The 26,301-nt window shown below is 40.0% G+C and overlaps 1 protein-coding gene across 1 annotated transcript in view; it reads right to left on the bottom strand.

The window, feature by feature from the left end:
• DMBT1 (deleted in malignant brain tumors 1) overlaps positions 1-26,301 on the bottom strand; it is a 69,537-nt gene that overhangs the window by 15,229 nt on the left and 28,007 nt on the right. The window contains exons 11-21 of the mRNA XM_036735229.1: positions 26,226-26,282; positions 23,631-23,948; positions 22,150-22,179; positions 21,023-21,079; positions 18,426-18,743; positions 16,736-16,765; positions 15,626-15,682; positions 10,621-10,774; positions 8,409-8,608; positions 6,082-6,393; positions 3,458-3,502 (exon numbers count right to left, since the gene is read on the bottom strand). Of these exons, the coding sequence (XP_036591124.1) occupies positions 3,458-3,502; positions 6,082-6,393; positions 8,409-8,608; positions 10,621-10,774; positions 15,626-15,682; positions 16,736-16,765; positions 18,426-18,743; positions 21,023-21,079; positions 22,150-22,179; positions 23,631-23,948; positions 26,226-26,282 (1,578 nt within the window). The remainder of the gene's footprint in view (positions 1-3,457; positions 3,503-6,081; positions 6,394-8,408; positions 8,609-10,620; positions 10,775-15,625; positions 15,683-16,735; positions 16,766-18,425; positions 18,744-21,022; positions 21,080-22,149; positions 22,180-23,630; positions 23,949-26,225; positions 26,283-26,301) is intronic.

Below are 26,301 nucleotides of genomic sequence, written 5' to 3' on the forward strand. Positions count from 1 at the left end.
TCTTGATCTGTAAAGGAGGGATTATAGTCCTTGCCCTGTGTTCTCACGGAGCTGTGTAAAGGATCAGATGAGATAATGGATGTAAAAAATCCTTTTAAATTAAAATCAGATTCTTATGCCATTTGGGGCCAACTAGAGAAATCGTGCATTCTTTAATGTCATTGGAATTATTTTGGGCATAATATCACTTCACTTAGGAAATAAAGATTATGGAAAATAGGTGACCAACAAATCACCTTCTCTCCCACAGAATTCCCTTTTTAAAACTAAGAAGTCACTACTCATAATTATTATTCACAAAACAAAGAAAAATGTCTCCATCATAAGAACAGTCAAATAAATCTGCTTTTCAGTACCACAACATGCTTTCATATGGAAAATCCCAGACATGTAGGGAGGTAATTTTTTTTCCTGTATCTGTCCCCTGCCTCCACAAGTGCTGCTTGATTCTGGAAGATATTACAAGGACCAAAAAATGAAAGTAATGGGGAAATTTACTAAGAATTAGAGCTATCTAAGAACGGAATGGACGGCTTTAATGTGTGGAGAGTTCCACCTCTAGAAGGACTGAAGAAAATCACTCAAAGATATTAGAGGAGATCCATGCTTCAGGAAAGATTTGGACAAGATGGCTTCTGAAGGTATTTCAATTTTAAGATTATGTGTGTATATACATACATATATGAATATGTGTGTGTACATATATGTGCATGTTTGTGTGCATGTATATATACACATATATGTATATCAGTACCTCATAACCACAAATTGTTGTGTGTATATAAATGTAATGTTCAGCATACCATAATAGAAAGAATATTAGACAAAATGTCCAAAGATCTGGGTTCGAATCTTGACTCAGCCAATCTAACCTCAGGCATTGACTAGCTCTGTCACCCTGACCAAGCCACCAAACTTTTCTTCACATCATTTTATTCATCTATAAAATGGAAGTAAAAATAGCTCCTACATCCCAGGATTGTGTTGAATATAAAATGGGATAATAATTGTAAAACACTTTGAAAACCTTAAAGTGATATACAAATGTTAGCTATTGTTGTTATTATTAATATCATTATTAGTTTTGAGGCCAACTCTTACACTATGCAACGCTGCCTCTCAGTTAAGTATCCAATGAGATATTCTTGTGAAACCACTTTATCAATCCTAAAACACATATAAAGTTAAATTTCTTCTTGTTGTTGTTTTTATTAATATTATTCCACAAATATTTTTCTCCCTCAATGCCGCATAGAGGCATGGAGATGACTCTATATTCTCACTGTCTGTGCCAGTTGGATGCAAGGTTCCAGCAGGGTTAGCTGAAAAGTTTTTGAGCGCGGGCCCAGGAATGGACTGTGGCAAAGAGAATCGTTCAACATTGTCTTTACTCATTAGATCTATTGGAAGCTCATCCATATGAAGTCTTTCCCGATCCTCTCAATGTCTAATGCCCTTCCTCTCAAATAGTTCTGTCTACATTTAACTATGTCTACATATAATTCTGTCTGTATTTCTATGTATATTTGCTGTCTCCCCCATTAGAATGTAAGCTGCCTACAAATAGGGATCTTTTTTTCATTCTTTGTCTTTGTAACCTCAATTCCTGGCAAAAAGTAGGTGCTTCATAAATGTCTGTTGATTGATTGACCGATGCCAGTTAGAAAGATTGTCTGGTGTGTCCCTAAGAGCCCAGTGCCTGTTTGATACAAAACATCTAAGTTTTATTTAATTTATTGAGAGGTTTCTAGAAAATTCTAAACAATTACTTCAGACTACAAGGTTTTTCATCCAACAGATAGGGAAAACAAATCCAAAATTCATTTGTGATTTTAGATCAGTCACATATTGTTCCTGGAGTCCAGGATGAGATAAAGGTATTGCAAATTATGAAGACTCAAAGCAAGTCATTATGAAAAACAAGGGATTGTTTGCTTTAAGGGGTGGCTGTTAGTCATGTATCTGAAAGTGTCTCAAGTGACTGAAGGAAGAAGATGGGTCTCTCTTGTCACTCAAAACTTGGCTTTCTGTTGATTTCAGAAGGAATGTTTATGATGTAGTAGTCAGCCTAATCTTTGCCTTACTCTGCTCCAGAAACCAAGAAGTAAACCTCAGTACAGAGGAAGACTACAATGAGTTTGAGTCAGAGGTGCCCATTTAGATTAGGGGAAATTTCTGCTTGGGTTGGCTGCTTAATTTGACAACAATGAAGACAACATCACAAGAGACTTAAATGAGAGCCACAGATCACCAGTTTTCATTTATGGGCCTCGTCGATAGGAAAACATTCATCCCATCTGCACGTATGCTATGCTTTGCTTAAGTATTATTAGAATATGAAGTAAACCACCACGCAAATGAGGATGCCATTGAGACTCTGTGAAATTGCCAAATGAAATTTGCAGGGAGGATGGGTCTATGAAAATTGCAAGGATTTTTATGATATTGATGGAAGCATTTTTTTTTAATTTAAAAAAGTGGGGAGACCTGATTTTATTTGGTCGTATAATAAAAATCATTCCTATCCTTTGCAACCTTGCATTACACAGGAGCATTGGCATGTAGGTCGTAAATCTTGATTAACCACTAATAGCTTAGTTAGAGGCTTAGTTATTTCAGCTATGTTTTTGGGCCCTGATAAACTCGTTATATATTTAAGTGTGAAACTCTTAATATTCTGCTTTTTCAGTTGGAGCTGTTATCTGAGGATCATCCTTGCTAAGTTTGGAGAGACTCATTCCTAGTATGTTGGTAACCTCTACTCATAGGCTTGTCTGCTAAAGGGTGGGAGGGTGTGAACTGGATCATTGGAAGGAATACCCACTGATGAATTCAGGGAGCACTGATATATTGAAGCATATTGTCATTACTGAGAGAGAAGGGGAGAATGTGTACATGGATTGGAAAATTGGGCCATTATTTGGGGTTCTCCCTTGGGATCTACAAACTTATTTCCTAAAAATATACATTTTGCTAGCTGCATTTTAATATAATTGGCTTCCTTTGTGATATTACATATTATATTTTATACATTTAAGATTGGTAATCTGAGAAGGGGACCACAGGCTTCACCAAATTACTGAAGGGATCCATGGCACACAAAAAAAGGCTTAAAATGCATGGACTAGCTGATCATTCTAGGTCTAAGAATCTGACTCTACAGATGAGTTAGCTGTCATTGTTTACATTCTGTAAAGATCTCATACATGCCTATTTTGGCAAAACAATTAATAATCATAATTCTGATGATAATATCATATCATATTAAACACTGACATGGTGCTTACCATGTATCAGATACTGTGCTAAAGTATTTTAGTAAAATCACACATTCATTATTTTCATTGCTCCTGGCACTATATCACATTACATAGAAATGAGAAACATGTTTAAAGCAGATTAAGTCAGCCAAAGCATCTGAATTCCCCATCTGAAAAGTCAAGGATAATTCACTTACGTGTTACGGGTGGGCCTACTGTGGAGACGGGAGTTGTATAAAAACCTGTTGATAAGGATTTTTAAAAGTAGGTTAGTTTTGCTGTAGAACACCCAGGAAACAACCTGAAAGCATTTGGGAAGTTATTGTATATTCCTTAAATGTTGATTCTAGAGATTTAGAAATGAACTAGGCCCAGAGTTGACCTCTTCTGACAAAATCACCTAGCCGGCAAATGGGCAGCTCTAAGAGTGTCTGTGAAAACCATACTAAGTCTCAACAAGGTAGAGTGGGAAAGATCCAGTAATTGAAAATAATTTTTTTAAAAAAAATGAAAGGAAAAGCACAGGGATGGGGGAAGGTGAGGGTCAGAATCCAAAGTAGATATTAAAGAAAAATAGTTGGTTAAGCTGCAAAATGAAGAATAGTGACCACACGCACAGAGAGAGAGAGAGAGAGAGAGAGAGAAAGAAATTGTATCTCTGATGATTGATGGCTTGGACCTATCTGGAAGAGGCTTTGGAGATCATTTAGACTGTCTGTCATTTTACAAATCAGGAAACTAGGGCCCGGGTATGCACTGATGAGACCTCAGCCAGAATACTTAATGGGGTCCTGGCAACACACTTCAAAGGGAATTTGGTAGATGGATTTGAGGAGGCAGTTGGGCCTAGGGGACAGAAAGCTAAGCATTGTACATGAGGGGCCAAATTATTCTGTGCAATACGATAGAAACGAAGGAATTGCATTTTTACAGCTTCTCCTTCCCTCATGCACCCACAGGTATCCTGCCCAAACATTGCTCCAGCAGCCCACCTGATTTAGTGAGTTCCTGTGTCTCCTTTATTTGGGAGAAAGAAAGCCATACAATTGTTATCTGGGGTCAGGCTGCCCATTCCTGCAGGGGCATGGGTGAGGTAGAATTGGGAGGAGAGATTAGGGGGTAGAGAAAGGAAGAAAAGTCCATCAAGTTGGTTATCTAGCTTCTGGAGAAAAAAACAAACTAGCTGCTGGACTGACTGAAAGGTTTCCATTTTCCACCAGCTAATTTAGTATTAACCTAGGTGGATTTCTCCAAAAAACCTATTCCCTTCTCTTCTGCCTAAGACTGTCATAGCAAAAAGGGCATTGACCAGATGGACCTATGATGAGGTAGGGAGCAGCATATTAGGACCTGTACAGCAGAGGGGTCAAACACACTGGCCCACAAGGTACTCTACTGCCTGCAACACTCTCACGTATAACCTGAAGCAGATTAAAATGTGATTAGGAAACATTTAACAAATAGAATATAATGTTAATATATGGTCTTCTGAATCAATAAGCATCTCACAGAGATGTTTATGTATGCCTTAGTGGCCCTATTTCTATTGGAAGTTGGCACCATTGATGTCCACCATGGTTTTTTTGGCAAATAAGGACACCAGCTGGCATTCATTAATGCACACACACAAATTCATGAGCTCTCACAACTTCACTACAAAATGAAACTAATTTTAAGAAAAACGTGACAGAACTTATACATCTAAACCAGTACTAAAACCTTTAAAGTAGTCACCTTACAAGGCTACACACTTATTCTAACACTCCTATAGTTCTCCCTAAATTTGCTAATCCTAAATTTGTTATTATGAACTCTAAATTTGTGCTTTAGGAACTGAACATATCTGATATCAAATTCATCATCATCTCCTCCAAACCAGCTCTTCTTCCCAGCTTTCATTTTTCTGTTAGTGCTACCATCTTTCCTATAACCCAGACTCCACACTTCAGAGTTTCCTTTGACTTCTCCTTCTCCCTCCCTTCCTCTGCAATATGTATTATCTATGACTCTTCTCTCTACTCCTACCATTTCCACCCTAGTTCAAACCTTTATTGACTCTTCACCTATACATTTGCAATAGCCACTTAATTACTCCTAATTGGTCTCTACCTATGCTTTTCCCCTATTCTAATATATCCAGCATCAACCAGTGATAAACTAATCTAATGAAAACATAGATCACATTTTGTCACACATTCCCAATTCTAATTCTCTCTCCCTACAGAAAAAAACAACCTCCAAGAGCTTCCTTTTGCTTATCAAATAAATTCCAAAACACCTCCATTTGGCAATGTAGGTTTACCGTGATCCAGATATAACCTACCTCTCTAATTTTATTTATGTTCCCACAACCTAGGTTTCAGTGAAACCATTCACCAAACTCTCCTACTTTTCTTCATAGATGTTCATACTTTGAACATTCTTTGCTCCAAGGTCTACCTAAACTAATTTGAATCTAACTCTCAAAGACCAATTCCAAAGTCACCTCCTTTATTAAGATTTCCTGGAAGCACCCTGCACTGAGAAAAAATAATCTGGAAGTAGTCATTTCCTCCTCCTAACTTCCATAACACTTTATACCTCACTTGAACATAAGTTATTTGTGTATGTTCTATCTCTCGTATTAGATTGCAGTTGCTATGAGGGCAGGGAATATGTTGTATTCTCCCCCATACCACCTACCATAGGTTTTGTACATAGGAGGCTCTCAGTAAATATATGTTGAATGAAGAAATGCATAAATATATATGTATATATTATATATCTATACATATATATAATATATTTATCTTCCTGAGGTGATTAAGAAATCATTAAATACCTGAGCAGATGACACCAGCATCTTCCTGGTGACCACAGTTGTGGGAGAACCAGCCGTTATGCCGACACTGCCAAAGATTTAATTCATTCCCTCTACACCTCACATTATCCAGGGTGATGGGTCCTGAACCTTCACCAAAGTAGGCACTTCCTGGGGCCAGAGTGGCTGTTCCACACCCCAACTGTCGGCAGACCACCTGAGCATCCTGTATGCCCCAGTCGTCATCACAAACCGTCCCCCACAATCCATTGCTATAAACTTCAACACGACCAGAGCAGGCATTGGATGAGTTTATCAGCCTCAAGGCTGAATCTGAAAGAGACACGTGACACATGGTACTTTTGACCTGCAGCTATTAGTCAAAAAAGATCATCTAACATTATATACAATTCTAACACCTTTTCAATTAAGTGGTCTCATTCACCTTATCCCTAGAAACAATTGAATAAAAATAACGTCCCTGGAATTTTCTATTCTGGTCCTAAGTTTCCTTCTCTGTAAAATGATGTGACTACACTAGATGATTTCTAAAGAGCCTTCCACTTCTAACATTCTATGATTCTACACTCTATGGAGAAGTTTATAAACAGCGAGTTCTTACTGGATGACAGCTATGAATGAAAAGTCATTCAGCTTGGAGATTTCCCACATTCTTGCTCACGTGGTGGATTCTATATACCTCATGTGACTGAAAGTTCATTATGGAGATTAATAGTTCAATCAATAAATGTGATGTCAATCTCCAAAAGAGCACAGATACCAAAGTGGTACTATCTAGTGACACTACCACCTTGCCTTGGTGCCTTGGTATTCCTGGCAAAATGCACAAGGAAATCACAACTCTGACTTCCAACCCAATGAGAATTGAGCTCATTGCTCCCCTTAAACATAAACATTGAGATGGATTGGTGGCTTGGTTTTGACTTCTCTGAGTATCTTCTTAGACATGATTCACTGAGCAGGAATATGATGAATCCGGTCCATTTACTGTGCTTGGAAAATGCTTCTAAATATACTTCCAGCCAGTGTAGCCAAGGCTATACATGAGTTAATCATAAATCTTTTCTGGCAAATATAGCCATGTACTCCATATTGCCTCATGGAAGTGGCATGAGCTGCCTCCTTGTTGATGAAGCTTTTCCTTGGGGAATGATACATCTTATGATGGACAAGTCCCAGCCCTTCTACGATATAGTAGAACATAAGCTTTTTGGAGGCTGGAGCTGTTGCATAGTGGTCTTTGGATTCCCTATCATAGCACCCAACACGCAGTAGACAGATGTCTATTGAGTTCGATTGTAAGAAAAACCAGGACTATCTAGCTAAACCACCACAATCAAAATGCACTGAAGACCAATATTAGTCTGGGTCATTTGGATATGTAAGGATATCACCACCATATCCTTCAAACTATTCATAAGAAGCAGTAAGCCATCAAGGATAGAGTTGGCCTCAGAGATAGAAGAATCTTGTCTCTGACGTATACTGGCTGGGTGTCCCTAAGCAAGTCACAACCTCTCAGTGTCCCCAGGGAGCTGGCGGTTGGTTGCAGCTGCTGATCTAATTGGAGCTAGGTGGTGAAGTGGAAAGAGCACCAGGATTTAGGAAGACCTGAGTTCAAATGCAGGCTCAAACACTTACTAGCTGTGTGACCCTGGGCAAGTCATTTAACCACTGCTTGCCTCAGTTTCATCATCTGTAAAATTGGAATATTGTGAGGATCAGATGAGATAAGAATTGTAAAGCACTTAGCTTAGTGCCTGGCACACAGTAAGCACTATATAAGTGTTAGTCATCGTCATCATCATCATCATCATCTTCATCATATGCATTGGTAGTGGAGTTTCCTCAATGGGAGTCCCCTATACCAAGGAAATCATGGGTTCCAATCCAAAAACAAAACATATGTATGCAAGGATTCTACATTCATGTTCATTCTAAGCTATATTTTTAAATCGACCATTCTGAGACCAAGATCATGAATGCTGGGATTGGAAGGGACCTTAACAATCATTTAATTTGATGTCTTCATTTTGTAAATGAGAAAACTAACATTTTAAAAGGTGAAGTGACACAGCTAGTTAATGTTGGAACCAGGACTAGCACCCAGGGCAATGATTTCTGCTGTGATGTTTCCACCTTGCCCCTACCTCCACCATGCCAGCTGACTCTAATCACAGTAAAAGGAAAAGTATGACTTCAAAAGACATTCTTTCACCAAAATGATCTCTTGGGAGTGGTTAAGTCTAAAAAAAAAGAGGCAGTATGGTGACAGGGGTAGAATGGGAAGTGGTCAAAGACCCACATACAAGATCAATTCTTCTTACCTCTTGGATAAGAGTTATACCAAGCAGAAAATCCTATGTTTTGGATGCTGACATCGCTGACAAAACGAACGGTCAATCGGTTGGAGGAGGAGGTGAATATTTCCTGGGTTTGGCTGCAAAGTTTCCCCATTGACTGACCATTCAGTGACCCATCAAAGATTTCAACATAATCATATCTGCAAGAACTGTGTGCTTCCAACCTGAAGAGGAACAGTTAGAACATACCTTATCAGCATTTTGATTCTAGACAAACTGTTTAGTAGCTCTGAGCCTCCACATCAAGGAAATGGAGAGAAAAGCATCTTACAATACAAAACATCTCATTGGGTTCTGCAAAACTATCCCCCAACAAACTCTTGCATGTGCCCTGGAACATGAGCGAGTATGAGGAAATGGGTGGTTTTTCATCACCTCAAAATTACATGTTCTAGAACTTATTTTCTAAAATAGTACCATATTCACTTATACTCTCCTCTTGCTCACACACATGCACATCCCTTTTCTCAGATTTTTAAACATTAAACTGGAGAGAAGGTAATTGATTTTTCTGTTCTGACAGGCCTCCTAAGCTGGAACTGTGGCCCCTCATTAAATAAATACTCTCCCCCATCTCTCAGGGTGCTGTGGATGTGAGCAGCAACATGCTCCTTCAGAATGGATGGAACCTTTGGACAACTTTTTAAAGACAGTAAGAATGGATGTAAGCAGTGGCCAACGATTTCACTTACTCTCTGCAAGTAGGATACATAAAATCTGGTCCTCAGCTGCTCTGACTCAGGTAAGGAAATCTCTGGTCTGCCACTACTGACAGATATAGCCTGACAGGCCAGGAAATATGGATATACATGTGGAAAGCTGTCTCAGTCCTTGTTATCTCTCTTTAGTTCCAGAATTAAGTATTACTGTAGTTAAATGTACAGTGATATTATAAAACTCTTTGAGTTGCTCAAGGATAAGCACCAGAATATCCTATTATTCCCATGTGACCAAACCCTCCAAAATATTAGAAAATGGCCTATGCTTGATTCTTTAATTCTAACCAACCCTCCTCATTTACTCCTGTCTACAGGAGGGTTCTGTTTACTATCCAGGATCTGGTCCTACTATGCCTATAAGATTGTCACCTCTAAATCTTGAATCATATAGATTTATTCTTTGATTGCATGCTGTATTTACTCAAAGATTCCCCCTCCCCATTTCATGAATTTCTTCTACTACTTTATTTTTTCCTCTTGTTCCGTTTGATTTTTGTGTAAAATGTTATATTGATTGTCTAGCCAGAGATTAAGGCCAAAGGAAGAGCACTGTGTTTGTGTTCAGAGAACCTGGGTTTATATCCCAGTTCTTCCATTTTGTACCTCTGTGTCCTTATCTCTAGACCGCTGCTTCTTCATATATTAAATGAAGGGGTTAAACTAGATGACCCCTATGTGCTCTATCATTTCTAAAAATAGATCCTATGAAATCATGAAAATCATCTTCTAAGGCAGGAAGGGGTTATAATTCATGTCAATGAAGGGACTACTGAACTGAGCAGCTAGGTGGCACAGTGCCAGGAAGACTGGAGTTTAAATCCAGCCTCAGACCCTAACTAGCTGTATGGACAGGTCATTTAACCTTTATTTGCCTTGGTTTCCCAATTTTAAAATGGGGATAATAACAGCACCTACCTCCAAGAGCTGTGGTGAGGATCAAATGAGACCATGTTTGTAAAGCACTTGGTACAGTGCCTGGTATATAGGAGGTGCTATATAAATACTAGCTAATATTATCATTTTCTTTTAAAGTACATACACACACACAAACACAAAAACAACTATCTTAACATATTTTTTATTGTTCAGTTGTTTTTCAATCATGTTCAACTCTTCATGACCCCATTCGGGGTCTTCTTGGCAAAGATACGAGAGTGATTTCTCATTTCCTTCACTTTACAGATGAGGAAACTGAGGCAAACAGGGTTAAATGACTCGCCCAGACTCACACAAGTAGAAAATGTCTGAGGCTGGATTTGAACTCAGGATGATGAGTCTCCCTGACTCCAGGCTATGTATGTATGTGTACATATATATATGCACATGTATTTATATGTAATATAATATAAATAAAATCCATCAGCCAGAGAGCAAAATTGTGTGTGTGTGTATGTGTGTGTGTGCATGTGTATTGAATGGACATTATATTGCATGTGGGTCATTGTGGTATTACTTACTGCAGATCGTCGAAGCCCAGATTTATCCTGGAACTGTAATTCACTACTATCTCCCAGACACAGTTGACATTGTTTGGGTAGTGTGAAGGATATGAAGGACTTGAAAATGACCCAGAGGCATTGGTAAAGAAACCACCGCAAGTAGTAGAACTCACTACAAGAGAGAAAGAAAGAGTGGAAAGCAGATATTTCCTTTGTGACTCCTGCATAGGACTTCTGTTCTATGGTGCCTTATCTCCTTTTCCATTGTAGGGAGAATCAGTGGATACACTGTAAAAGAGCAGCTAGCATTTTATACATGAGGAAACTGAGGCCCACACAGGGGAAGTGACTGGCCCAAAGTGACACGAATAACAACTATAACAGGTGGAATTCAAACTCAGGTCTTGTGACTCCAAACTCAACATTCTTTCCATCACACCACAGTCACTCTTTAACAGTAATAATTTTTTAAAATAGAAAAGCAGTATTTTTATGGCGTTAAATGTCCTCAATAAGATAAACATGAGAAAGCCACGGCATAGAGAGCTGACTGGGAAGACTCAGGGATGTTGATAAATACAGAAAAGCCTTTTAACCTCTCCATGATCTAAGAAAATCTCTAAGACTATAAACTAGAGATATAATGCCAATGCGCCTCTGGAAGGTCCCTATATCAATGAAACCATAGGTCTAGTTCCTAATCCTACTGAGCTTACCACTAATCAACTACCATCCTCCTTGGATAATAAAGATCTCAAGAATGCCTGAGAAAGAGAATGGGTGTAGATCAGACCAAAATACCACTAGAAATAATTTTTTAAAAAAGTTTATTGACCCAGATTAAGCAGTATAATCCTTTTAAGAGAAAGAAGATTAAAACTATAGCCCAAAGGAGAAATCCAGACAACTACTGGCTCTTTTGGCCAGCCAGCTAAAAATGGTTTTTACATTTTTTTTTAATTTTAAAAATGTAAAACTGATTTTAGCTTCCAGTTGTATTTGGCTTGTGGGCCATAGTTTATAGCCCCCCGCAGTAGTAATTTTAATTTTCTTTCTTTAACAAGATGATGTTCCTTCGTCTCATTCAATAAAATTTTATTTAAATATTTAAATAAATATTTTAAAATAAAATATTTAGCTCCGGGTAATATAAAATCAGGCAGTGGGCTGGATTTGTCCTCCTGGCTATAGTTTACCCTCACAAATGAATGATGAAAAGAACACCATAGAAATGAACAGAAATTCCTTTAACTCCCTGAGTGGATTTTTTTTTAAATTTAAATTTATTTATTTAACATATTTGGTTTTCAGCATTGATTTTCACAACAGTTTGAATTACAAATTTTCTCCCCATTTCTACCCTCCCCCCCACTCCAAGATGGCTTATATTCTGGTTGCCTTGTTCCCCAGTCAGCCCTCCCCTCTATCACCCCCCTCCCCTCTCATCCCCTTTTCCCTTCCTTTCTTGTAGGGCAAGATAAATTTCTACACCCCATTGCCTGTGTATCTTATTTTTTAGTTGCATGCAAAAACTTTTTTTGTTTTTGAACATCTGATTTTAAAACTTTGAGTTCCAAATTCTCTCCCCTCTTCCCTTCCCACCCACCCTCCCTAAGAAGTTGAGCAATTCAACCTAGGCCATACATGTATCTTTATGTATAACCCTTCCACGATACTCATGTTGTGAAAGGCTAACTACATTTTGCTCCTTCCCAACCCATCCCGCTTTATTGAATTTTCTCCCTTAACCCTGTCCCCTTTCCAAAGTGTTTGTTTTGATTACCTCCACCCCCATCTGCCCTCCCCTCCATCATCCCCCCCCCTTTTATTTTTTTTATCTTCCTCCCTCTTCTTTCCTGTGGGGTAAGATACCCAGCTGAGTATGTATGGTATTCCCCCTCAGGCCAAATCTGATGAGAGCAAGGTTCACTCATTCCCCCCTCACCTGCCCTCTCCCCTCCTCCCACAGAACTGCTTCCTCTTGCCACCTTTATGCAAGATAATCCACCCCATTCTATCTCTCCCTATCTCCCTCTCTCACTATGTTACTCGCTCATCCCTTAATTTCATTTTATTTCTTTTAGATATCTTCCCTTCATCTTCAACTCACCCTGTGTCTGCTCTCTCTCTTTTACATATATATATATATATATATATATACATATATACACATATATACATATACATATAAACACACATATATATAAAAAACACACACACATATATATACACATACATACACATACATACATATACACATAGATATATACATACATACACATTCACTTATATATATACATAAACATATATATATATATATGCATATTCCCTTCAACTGCCCTAATACTGAGGTCTCATGAATCATACACATCATCTTTCCATATAGGAATGTAAACAAAACAGTTCAACTTTAGTAAGTCCCTTGCAATTTCCGTTTCTTGATTACCTTTTCATGCTTCTCTTGATTCTTGTGTTTGAAAGTCAAATTTTCTATTCAGTTCTGGTCTTTTCACTGAGAAAGCTTGAAAGTCCTCTATTTTATTGAAAATCCATATTTTGCCTTGGAACATGATACTCAGTTTTGCTGGGTAGGTGATTCTAGGTTTTAATCCTAGCTCCATTGACCTCCGGAATATCGCATTCCAAGCCCTTCGATCTCTTAATGTAGAAGCTGCCAGATCTTGGGTTATTCTGATTGGGTTTCCACAATACTCAAATTGTTTCTTTCTGGCTGCTTGCAATATTTTCTCCTTGATCTGGGAGCTCTGGAATTTGGCGACAATATTCCTAGGAGATTTCTTTTTGGGATCTATTTGAGGAGGTAATCGATGGATTCTTTCAATTTCTATTTTGCCCTGTGGCTCTAGAATATCAGGGCAGTTCTCCTTGATAATTTCTTGAAAGATGGTATCTAGGCTCTTTTTTTGATCATGGCTTTCAGATAGTCCAATAATTTTTAAATTATCTCTCCTGGATCTATTTTCCAGGTCAGTGGTTTTTCCAAGGAGATATTTCACATTGTCTTCCATTTTTTCATTCCTTTGGTTCTGTTTTATAATATCCTGATTTCTCATCAAGTCACTAGCTTCCACTTGCTCCAATCTAATTTTTAAAGTAGTATTTTCTTCAGTGGTCTTTTGGACCTCCTTTTCCATTTGGCTAATTCTGCCTTTCAAGGCATTCTTCTCCTCATTGGCCTTTTGGAGCTCTTTTGCCATTTGAGTTAGTCTGTTTCTTAAGGTGTTGTTTTCTTCAGTGTATTTTTCAGTATTTTTTGGGGTCTCCTTTAGCAAGTCATTGACTTGTTTTTCATGGTTTTCTCGCATCCTTCTCATTTCTCTTCCCAATTTTTCCTCTACTTCTCTACCTTGCTTTTCCCAATCCTTTTTGAGTTCTTCTATGGCCTGGGGCCAGTTCATGTTTTTCTTGGAGGCTTTTGTTGTAGGCTCTATGACTTTGTTGTCTTCTTTAGGCTGTATGTTTTGGTCTTCTTTGTCACCAAAGAAAGAATCCAAAGTCTGAGACTGAATCTGGGCTCGTTTTCGCTGCCTGGCCATATTCCCAACCAACTAACTTGACCCTTGAGTTTTTCAGTGGGGTATGACTGCTTTGTAGACTAACGAGTTCTATGTTCTACGTTTGGGGGGGAGGTGACAGCTCTGTCAGAGCCGCACTCCTCCTTCCCCAATAACCCCCAGTCCAGACTCGGCTTAGATCTTCAGCAGGCTGTTGCACTCCTGCTCTGATCTGCCACTTACTTCCTCCCACCAGGTGGGCCTGGAGCCGGAAGTAACAACAGCTGTAGCTGCCCCACCTCCGCTGCCCCCGGGGCTGGAAGCCAAACCGCGAACTCCTTCCACTCCCGCAGCTTTTCCCACTAACCTTCTCCACAGTCTTTGGTGTTTGTGGGTTGAGAAATCTTGTAACTGCCGCAGCTCACTGAATCAGGGTGCTAGGGCCCCCTTCGCCCGGCTTCTGGTCTGGATGGTCCACGCCACTCAGGCTGGGCTCTGCTCCACTCCGTTCCCAGCTCCCAGCTCCCAGCTTCGAGCTCCGTGTGGGATAGACCTCACCCAGAGACCATCCAGGCTGTCCTGGGCTGGAGCCCTGCTTCCCTCTGCTGTTCTGTGGGTTCTGCCGTTCTAGAATTGGTTCAGAGCCATTTTTTATAGGTTTTTACAGGGACTCGGGTACGGAGCTCACTCTAGTCCCTGCTTACCAGCCGCCATCTTCAAAGTCCCCTGAGTGGATATTTTTAAAAATCATGAAGGTATCAACATAGACCCACCATGTGAATGCTCACACAAACAGGCACGTACAGATACACAGGGCTTGGATCTCATCTTTCCTTGGTTCTCATCTTCGATTCATGAAGTTTGGACACAAAGGACTATTTATATACAGTGTGTATGAAAAGACTTTTGGGAATCTGATTTCAGTGCGATTATCCCTGCTGAATTTAGCCATGTCCCAATAACATTTTAGCAACCGGAGAATCCTTTCTTTTGCTTCTCCTTTTCTGTCTCTTTCGTCTCTCTGTCTGCTCTCTCTCACACACTCTATCCCCCTCCCTCTCTCTCTCTCTCTCTCTCTCTCTCTCTCTCTCTCTCTCTCTCTCTCTCTCTTTCTAGCTCTCTCTCTCATTCTCACACTGCACTCCTTTTTCATCTCTCTGTTGCTTTTACAAGACCTAACTTCCACCAAAGTTTGCCTCAGGTGCTATCTTTATCACATCTTCATTCATCCCCCCAACTTTAATCCTCTGTGCCTCCACTTACCTTATTTAATGCTTATGGGATACCCATACACCATTGCAGTCTCCCGGCAAACCACAAATTTGGGGAGACAGGAACATATCCATTTTACATGAGTATCCAGAGTGACTAACACATTTGATGCACTTAATAAGAGAGTGCGGGATGAATTGAATTGCTATTTAAAGATGCTCAATTCTTCCTTTCAACTCTCCTCTAAAACTCATTAGAGATTCACAAAAAAGGAAAGGAAAGATAAGAAGCATTACCTGTTCCATCTATTGTTGTGCGCCAATGTGATTCAGTACTCGGCAAGACTGTTTGTGCTGGAAGTGAAAAGACCAAACTCAATCTCATCTCGGGGTTAGAGGGTATTCCCTCAAAGTAACTACACATTTTCTCACTATCACAAACACGGGCATGAGAAAAATTTCTTAAGACATTCTTTTAGGGGAGCATCATATAGTTACCTTCTGTGGGTCTGTTTGTTCTTAAAATGAGAAGATTGGACAAGTTGCTAATAAACTGGAATTAAAGGCATCCCTTTAAAAAGCTAAGATCATGCGAGGTTCAGTAATATGTCATTGGGAAAAGGAATGGAGGAGAGAGCAGAGCAAAGCAAAGGGGAAAGGGGGAAGAAATAATGGGGCAAAGGGAAGTGAAGAGAAGGGAGGAAAAGTGACATGAAATAAATTTAAAAGAATCAGTTATTATAAACTTAAGATATAAGAAATTGTGGAGAACAGGTAGAGGCCATAGTGACAGTTCAGTAATCTTAATATAATAGCTTGAAAAACTAAGCAGTGAAAACAGTGCAAGGTTTATTAAATTCGAACCTAAAAGAAGAGAAGGGGCAGGAGGAAGAGAAATAAGATCAGAGAGGAAGGTGAAAAGAGGAAAGAAGACAACAGAAGATGGAAATAGACAAAAGCAATAGAGGTTAGGATTTTAAACTGCAGAGGAGAGATTAACCTTCATTCATATAATCGGTGATAAATGACAATTTAGCCATGGAATGAAAGTTTTAAAGTGAAGGGGAGACATGATCACTCTTCATATGGGAAGCTTTCTTTGGTAGTATTTGTAAAAATAAAAGAATCAAAAGAACAAATGAGAACTCAGAATTTAATTGTAGCCGTAAAGCAATTTTACTAATTCAACAAACTCTGGATGCCACCCCAGCACACAGGAAGGATCAGTCTGATGGAAAAGGTATTTGGGAGCTAGAACTAAAATAAACTTCCTTCACATTATCTCTGTTCAAATCATAACTAACTCTACAGAGGAGAAAAGCACCATCTTGCTACAGTAGTAGAACATAAATCAGGGTTTGTCCTACAGAAACCCATGATGTTGAATCACAAAGAACTCAGACTTACCAAAGTAGGGTGGACTTGGTGAACTGGCTTCTACAAGACAGAGAAGGTCAAATCAGACACAGATTCAATTGAGAGACAGATGTCACAGGTAAGAAAAGGAAGTCAATGCTCCCAGCCCATTAAGGAACAAGGCATGTACATAGCATAAATCATTAAAATCAACAGCAAATTCACACAGTCACAGAATTTGAGATTTGAAAGGAATCTTAACAGCAACCTAGGCCAATACATGTTGAAAGGAATCCCCATTAAACCCACACCAGCTGGTGGCTGTGCACTCTCTTCTTGAAGAATTCCAGAACAGTAATGCAAGAGGGATTCATTTTAAGGGAGGTCACTGAGCTATGCTGACTGACCTTGGGGCCGAAAATAATGGGTCATTATTAGCCATATATGACCTTGGGGCCGAAAATAATGGGTCATTATTAGCCATATAACCATCAGCAGTATTACCACTGACTCCTAACCAGTATGACATAGCCATCAGTGAGTCAAGCTCTATTAAGAGTCAGGAGTATAACCTAAGGGTGCTGAATCAAAAAAGGCAGAAATCTCAGTTCAAGTCTCAGCACTTTGTCACTTACTAGTGAGATGGCCTGTGGCCAATCCTTTAACATGTCTTGGGCTCTGATTCCTCTTCTTCTACAACCTTAAGTTGGGAATGATTGCTCAAGCTCTGTCTAGCCTTCGTCGAGTAGCATCAAGAACTAAGTGCCATCAACAAAGTGTATTTTGGCTCATCTGAGTGATCAGAATAATATCATGGTTGACAATTCTGCCACTGGAGAGAAGGACCATAACTGATTGTTTCAACTGAAAGTGCAGGGTGGCTGTTTTCTGCAAGACTAGTCCTTGACCCCTACAGAGTACACACAAAAGGCTCCAGCAGACAAAGACTGTGTCTTGTGCAGAGGGCTTCACCTAGTTCCAATGGAAAGGAGTATTCCCTTATTTGAGAAAAAAGGAATTGGACTCATGATATTTGGCCTTTTTTGTAGGGGTGTGGAGGCAGTGCAATTGGGGATAAGTGACTTGCTTAAGGTCACACAGGATAGTAAATATGTCAAGTATCTGAGGCCAGATTTGAACTCAGGTCCTCCTAACTCCAGAGCTGGTGCTCTACTCACTGCACCACCTAGTTGGCCCAACTCCTGATACTTGGAGAAAAGCCTGGCCCCTTTGATTCTTTTGAAATTTCTAGGAATTACAACAGGGCATAGTAATATGGTGATAAGATAATAAATTTACAGCCAGAAGAGATATGAAAAGGTATCTAGTCTGGTCTCTTCCTATGAGGAAACTGAGGCCCAGAATGATTAAGTAATTTGAAAAAGTCATAGAAATAAGTAGAGAAAGAGTCAAACTTTTAATCCAACTCTCTGACCCCCAAACTAGCACTCTTCCCCCAGCACAGCCCTTTCCCTAAACAGTCCCTCCTTTAAGTGTCAGCACCATCACTGGAGAAAAGGACAGTGAGTTGTTCTACAAAAAGTACAGCAAATTCTCTCCCTGAATCCAGCAGTCACTGATCCTCAGTACTCTTCAACTCAGAGAAACCTGTGGACATTTCTGAGCAAGATGAAAGTCTCAACAAGTTCAGGACAAGAAGCATCTGAGCCAGGAAGAAAGTGTTCCCCAACAGGATCCACTCCAGAAAAGAAGCAGCAGGTGTTTCCCAGAGAGACAATACCTGAGCAGATGACACTGGCATCCTCACTGTGCTGACAGTTGTGGACCAGCCACCCATTGTGGGGACAGTTCCACAGGTAGGATTCAGACCCAGAGCACCGCACATTGTCCAGGACAATATTGCCTGTGCCCTGGCCAAAATGGGCATATCCTGGAGCTGACACAGCATATCCACAGCCCAGCTGCCTGCAGACCACGTTGGCATCAGTCAAATCCCAGTCATCATCACAAACAGTGCCCCAGGAACCTTGATATCTGACTTCAACTCGGCCCTGGCATCTGTCTCCTCCATTCACCAGTATCAAGTCCAGACCAGAATCTAATCCAAGGGAGAGAGTGAGACAGAACAATTCCATTTCAGTGTCCTTCCTCACAAAAGAAATCTCAAGGCTTTAGGGACTTCCCTCAAAGCTCAGAATGGGCTGAGATGGCTGAGGTCAGAACTCTCCTTTAGTCATGCCTTAGGGCAAAATTAACATAATGAAAAGGATACCAAAGAGCTATACCATCTACAAAAGATATTCCTCCTTCCTTTGTTCCCCCCTAGTCAGAAACTCAGCAGACTCTTCACATGTCAAGCTTAAAATTCCCTGATTTACCCTGTATAACATTAGGAAGACCTCTGTGGAATTTGTACTTGCCAATGTCCTAAGTGCATCTCTGCCTCTGGTAGCATCTTAATGGGTAGAACCTTCCTGTCTATAATGTCATCAGGTATTAACATGACCATTTGTTCATGGTTGTGCCTTTGTGCTCTATGAACTTCAACTTATGCACATGATCAAAACTTTAGAAAAATTCATCTGGTTATCCTGTGAAGAAGTTATTTGAAAAAAGGAGGTAAGGAAAAAGAGAAAAAGAGGCTAAAAATGAACAAAGGGAAGGATAAAAGGGAATGAAAAAAGAAGAGTTGAAGACTGCAGAAAGGAAAGAAAACCGAAAAAAAAAAAAAGATTGAAGAAGCATGTAGGAAGTATGCTTTTTTCCTCCAGAAAATGATGAAATACTTTTTTCTTTGAAAAGACGCATAAAATCTGAGAGCTAATTTAGACCTCTTATTTCTTTGGCATAAAATGGCAATGACCTGTCCACAGCCAGAATAATTCCTAACCTTAGTTTCAGGACAGAAACTACCTACCAATTCAAGGGATAATGAAAATTGGAGCATAGGAAAAATCCACAAGGATTCCTTGGAGCACACTTCTACCTCCTTGGCCAGGGTCATACTAGCAAAATGGTCCAGACTCGGTCCTACCACAGATTCTAGAACACAGTACAATGGCTGACAGCAGGGAATGTGGAACATGGGGCAATTTACATTTGTTCCAGTGATGATTTTCTGGAGCCAAATAAAGCCTTATCAGCAGATAAGGAATAAGGCAGAATCTGGGGACATGTAATTGAAACTATGTTCAAGAATCTTCTGCCTCCATTAGATCTCCCACATTCCCACATGGCAATCTGAACATAAACCTACACATGTAGCACCAGGGAAAAGACCCCACTCTTGACACTCATCGCATATTCTACATGAGCACAAAGACCCCTTGTAGGGGGCACTCTCCCATAAGAGACTTGTCTACTAAGAAATATGAGGTGCCAGTGAACTCTCCTGTCTGTCAGCCCTCAATCCCTCATGGCTTATCCCTGAGGCTCTTCATGAAAAGGAAACTTTAAAAGTGGTCTTGGGGCCATCAGCTTAAGGTCAGTTTCCTACCCTGTGGTGGCAAGAATAATATTGTGAGAAATAAGTACCAACAACCTTCCCACATCATGGTCCAGAAGCACCCCTTCAACCAATGAAGGAGAAGTTCATTTAAACTAGAGGAAAGGATTTAGTTTGAAAACTGAGACTCTCTCAAAATGTTCCCCAAAATATACCACCATGCCAAGTATGAGATCTAACGGATATGGCACACTACATAAATGCAAAAAGGAAATACATCTCACAACTCAGCAGTAGTAGTGACTGAAGGTCCATCTCCTCTTATCAGGGTACATAGAAGGGAAAAGCTTTAGCTTCAAGATAAGTCCTACAAGTTGAGGAGATATTGAGGACGAATTTATTCACAACCTGATTAATCCACAGATATAGTTGTACACAGAGAGAATACATCTCAAACCTGAGATAATGTTACTGAAAAAGGATATGAGACCTCAAACTCAAGACTTTATCTCATATCTCCATGCTTTTATGTGTGTTGTCCTTTTCTCAAGGAATACACTCTCTCCTCATCTCTCTCTGCCTTTTACAAGGCCTTACTTCCACCAAGGTTTGCATCAGTTGCCATCTTTGTCACCTCCTGCCTCATCCCTTCAGCTTTAGCCCTCAGTGCCTCCACTAACCTTATTTTATGCTTATCCTCACACACCATGCAGTCTCCCAGCAAACCACAAATTTGAGGAGGCAGGAACATATACATATTTAGGCATGTATCCAGAGTGACTAGCAAAGACCATGAACATTTGATGCACTTAATAAAAGAATGAGGAATAGATTGAATTGATATTGAAAGATGCTCACATCTTCCTATCAACTCTTCTCTAAAACTCATTAGAGATTCACAAAAAAAGGAAAGGCAAGATAAGAAGCATTACCTGTTCCATATATTGTTGTACGTGATGGTGATCCAGTAGTTGGAAAGACTGTTTGTGCTGGAAGTGAAAAGACCAAATTCAATCCCATCTCAGGGTTAAAGGGTATTCCCTCAAAGTAACTACACATTTTCTCACTATCACAAACATGGGCATGAGAAATATTTCCTAAGATGGTCTTTTAGGGGAGCATCATATTGTCACCTTCTGTGGGTCTGTTTGTTCTTAAAATGAGAGGATTGGACAAGTTGCTAATAAACTGGAATTAAAGGCATTTCTTTAAAAAGCTAAGATCATGCGAGGTTCAGTTAATATGTTCTTGGGAAAAGGAATGGAAGAGAAAACAAAACAAAGCAAAGGAGAAAGGGGAAAGAAATAATGAAGTAAAGGGAAGAGAAGAGAAAGGAGGAAAAGGGACATGTAATAAATTTTTAAAAATCTGTTACTGTAAACTTAAGAGATAAGAAATTGTAGACAGCAGGTAGAAGCCATAGTGACAGTTCAGTTATCTCAATATAATAGCTTGAAAAAATAAAGAGTGAAAGTAGTGCAGGGTTTATTAAATTTGAAACTAAAAGAAGAGAAGGGGCAGGAGGAAGAGAAGCAAGATCAGAAGTGAAGGTGGAAAGAGTGGGAGGTAAAAACAGGGGAAGAGACAACAGGAGATGGGAATAGACAAAAGCAATAGAGGTTAGGATTTTAAACTGCAGAGGAGAGATTAACCTTCATTCATATAATTAGTGAGAAGTGACAATTTAGCCATGGAATGAAAGTTTTAAAGTGAACGGTAGACATGATCACTCTTCATATGGGAAGCTTTCTTTGGTAGTATTTGTACAAATAAAAGAATCAAAAGAACAAATGCGAACTCAGAATTAAATTGTAGCCATAAAGGAACTTTACTAATTTAACAAACTCTGGAACCCAGCCCAGCACCCAGGAAGGATCAGTCTGATGGAAAAAGTATTTGGGGGCTAGAACTAAAATAAACTTCCTTCACATTATCTCTGTTCAAATCATACCTAACTCTACAGAGGAGAAAAGCACCATCTTGCTACAGTACTAGAACATAAATCAGGGTTCGTCCTATAGAAACCCACGATGTTGAATCACAAAGAACTCAGACTTACCAAAGTAGGGTGGACTTGGTGAACTGGCTCCTACAAGACAGAGAAGGTCAAATCAGACACAGACCCAATTTAGAGACAGATGTCACAGGTAAGAAAAGGAAGTCAATGCTCCCAAGCCCATCAAGGAACAAGGCATGTACATAGCATAAATCACTAAAATCAACAGCAAATTCACACAGTCACAGAATTTGAGATTTGAAAGGAATCTTAACAGCAACCCAGGCCAACACATGTTGAAAGGAATCCCCATTAAACCCACACCAGCTGGTGGCTGTGCACTCTTTTCTTGAAGAATTCCAGAACAGTAATGCAAGAGGGATTCATTTTAAAGGAGATCACTGAGCTATGCTGGCTGACCTTGGGGCCAAAGATAATGGGTCATTATTAGCCATATAACCATCAGCAGTATTACCACTGACTCCTCACCAGTATGACATAGCCATCAGTGAGTCAAGCCCACTGAGGCTCAATGAAGAGTCAAGAGTAGAGCTAAGGGCGCTGAACCAAAAAAGGGAGAAATGTCAGTTCAAGTCTCAGCACTTTGTCACTTACCATCTAGACAGTGTGGGGCCAATCCTTTAACATGTCTCGGGCTCTGATTCCTCCTCTTCTACAACCTTAAGTTGGGAATGATTGCTCAAGCTCCTTCTAGCCTTCCTCAAGCAGCATCAAGAAACTACATGCCATAAATAAAGTGTATTTTGGCTCATCTGAGTGATCAGAATAATATCATGGTTGACAAATCTGCCACTGGAGAGGACTGTCACTGATTGTTTCAACTGAAAGTATAGGGAGAATGTTTTCTGCAAGACTAGTCCTTGACCCCTACAGAGTACACACAAAAGGCACCAGCAGACAAAGGTTGTGTCTTGTCCACAGGGCTTAACCTAGTTTCAACGGAAAGGAGTATTGCCTTATTTGATAAAAAAAAAAGGGAATTGTACTCCTGATATTTGGAGGAAAACCTGGCCCCTTTGATTCCTTTGAAATTTCTAGGAATTACAACAGGGCATAGTAATATGGTGATAAGATAATTTACAGCCAGAAGAGATATGAAAAGGTATCCAGTCTGGTCTCTTCCTATGAGGGAAATGAGGCCCAGAGTGATTAAGTAATTTGAAAAAATCATAGAAATAAGTAGAGAAAGAGTCAAACTTTTAATCCAACTCTCTGACCCCCAAACTAGCACTCTTCCCCCAGCACAGCCCTTTCCCTAAACAGTCCCTCCTTTAAGTGTCAGCACCATCACTGGAGAAAAGGACAGTGAGTTATTCTACAAAACGTACAGCAAATTCTCTCCCTAAATCCAGCAGTCACTGATCCTCAGTACTCTTCAACTCAGAGAAACCTGTGGACATTTCTGAGCAAGATGAAAGTCTCAACAAGTTCAGGACAAGAAGCATCTGAGCCAGGAAGAAAGTGTTCCCCAACAGGATCCACTCCAGAAAAGAAGCAGCAGGTGTTTCCCAGAGAGACAATACCTGAGCAGATGACACTGGCATCCTCACTGTGCTGACAGTTGTGGACCAGCCACCCATTGTGGGGACAGTTCCACAGGTAGGATTCAGACCCAGAGCACCGCACATTGTCCAGGACAATATTGCCTGTGCCCTGGCCAAAATGGGCATATCCTGGAGCTGACACAGCATATCCACAGCCCAGCTGCCTGCAGACCACGTTGGCATCAGTCAAATCCCAGTCATCATCACAAACAGTGCCCCAGGAACCTTGATATCTGACTTCAACTCGGCCCTGGCATCTGTCTCCTCCATTCACCAGTATCAAGTCCAGACCAGAATCTAATCCAAGGGAGAGAGTGAGACAGAACAATTCCATTTCAGTGTCCTTCCTCACAAAAGAAATCTCAAGGCTTTAGGGACTTCCCTCAAAGCTCAGAATGGGCTGAGATGGCTGAGGTCAGAACTCTCCTTTAGTCATGCCTTAGGGCAAAATTAACATAATGAAAAGGATACCAAAGAGCTATACCATCTACAAAAGATATTCCTCCTTCCTTTGTTCCCCCCTAGTCAGAAACTCAGCAGACTCTTCACATGTCAAGCTTAAAATTCCCTGATTTACCCTGTATAACATTAGGAAGACCTCTGTGGAATTTGTACTTGCCAATGTCCTAAGTGCATCTCTGCCTCTGGTAGCATCTTAATGGGTAGAACCTTCCTGTCTATAATGTAATCAGGTATTAACATGACCATTTGTTCATGGTTGTGCCTTTGTGCTCTATGAACTTCAACTTATGCACATGATCAAAACTTTAGAAAAATTCATCTGGTTATCCTGTGAAGAAGTTATTTGAAAAAAAGGAGGTAAGGAAAAAGAGAAAAAGAGGCTAAAAATGAACAAAGGGAAGGATAAAAGGGAATGAAAAAAGAAGAGTGAAGACTGCAGAAAGGAAAGAAAACCGAAAAAAAAAAAAAGATTGAAGAAGCATGTAGGAAGTATGCTTTTTTCCTCCAGAAAATGATGAAATACTTTTCTTTGAAAAGACGCATAAAATCTGAGAGCTAATTTAGACCTCTTATTTCTTTGGCATAAAATGGCAATGACCTGTCCACAGCCAGAATAATTCCTAACCTTAGTTTCAGGACAGAAACTACCTACCAATTCAAGGGATAATGAAAATTGGAGCATAGGAAAAATCCACAAGGATTCCTTGGAGCACACTTCTACCTCCTTGGCCAGGGTCATACTAGCAAAATGGTCCAGACTCGGTCCTACCACAGATTCTAGAACACAGTACAATGGCTGACAGCAGGGAATGTGGAACATGGGGCAATTTACATTTGTTCCAGTGATGATTTTCTGGAGCCAAATAAAGCCTTATCAGCAGATAAGGAATAAGGCAGAATCTGGGGACATGTAATTGAAACTATGTTCAAGAACCTTCTGCCTCCATTAGATCTCCCACATTCCCACATGGCAATCTGAACATAAACCTACACATGTAGCACCAGGGAAAAGACCCCACTCTTGACACTCATCGCATATTCTACATGAGCACAAAGACCCCTTGTAGGGGGCACTCTCCCATAAGAGACTTGTCTACTAAGAAATATGAGGTGCCAGTGAACTCTCCTGTCTGTCAGCCCTCAATCCCTCATGGCTTATCCCTGAGGCTCTTCATGAAAAGGAAACATTAAAAGTGGTCTTGGGGCCATCAGCTTAAGGTCAGTTTCCTACCCTGTGGTGGCAAGAATAATATTGTGAGAAATAAGTACCAACAACCTTCCCACATCATGGTCCAGAAGCACCCCTTCAACCAATGAAGGAGAAGTTCATTTAAACTAGAGGAAAGGATTTAGTTTGGAAACTGAGACTCTCTCAAAATGTTCCCCAAAATATACCACCATGCCAAGTATGAGATCTAATGGATATGGCACACTACATAAATGCAAAAAGGAAATACATCTCACAACTCAGCAGTAGTAGTGACTGAAGGTCCATCTCCTCTTATCAGGGTACATAGAAGGGAAAAGCTTTAGCTTCAAGATAAGTCCTACAAGTTGAGGAGATATTGAGGACGAATTTATTCACAACCTGATTAATCCACAGATATAGTTGTACACAGAGAGAATACATCTCAAACCTGAGATAATGTTACTTAAAAAGGATATGAGACCTCAAACTCAAGACTTTATCTCATATCTCCATGCTTTTATGTGTGTTGTCCTTTTCTCAAGGAATACACTCTCTCCTCATCTCTCTCTGCCTTTTACAAGGCCTTACTTCCACCAAGGTTTGCATCAGTTGCCATCTTTGTCACCTCCTGCCTCATCCCTTCAGCTTTAGCCCTCAGTGCCTCCACTAACCTTATTTTATGCTTATCCTCACACACCATGCAGTCTCCCAGCAAACCACAAATTTGAGGAGGCAGGAACATATACATATTTAGGCATGTATCCAGAGTGACTAGCAAAGACCATGAACATTTGATGCACTTAATAAAAGAATGAGGAATAGATTGAATTGATATTGAAAGATGCTCACATCTTCCTATCAACTCTTCTCTAAAACTCATTAGAGATTCACAAAAAAAGGAAAGGCAAGATAAGAAGCATTACCTGTTCCATATATTGTTGTACGTGATGGTGATCCAGTAGTTGGAAAGACTGTTTGTGCTGGAAGTGAAAAGACCAA

The sequence above is a fragment of the Trichosurus vulpecula genome, chromosome 8 (genome assembly GCF_011100635.1).
Source record: "Trichosurus vulpecula isolate mTriVul1 chromosome 8, mTriVul1.pri, whole genome shotgun sequence".
NCBI classification, from domain to species: domain Eukaryota; kingdom Metazoa; phylum Chordata; class Mammalia; order Diprotodontia; family Phalangeridae; genus Trichosurus; species Trichosurus vulpecula.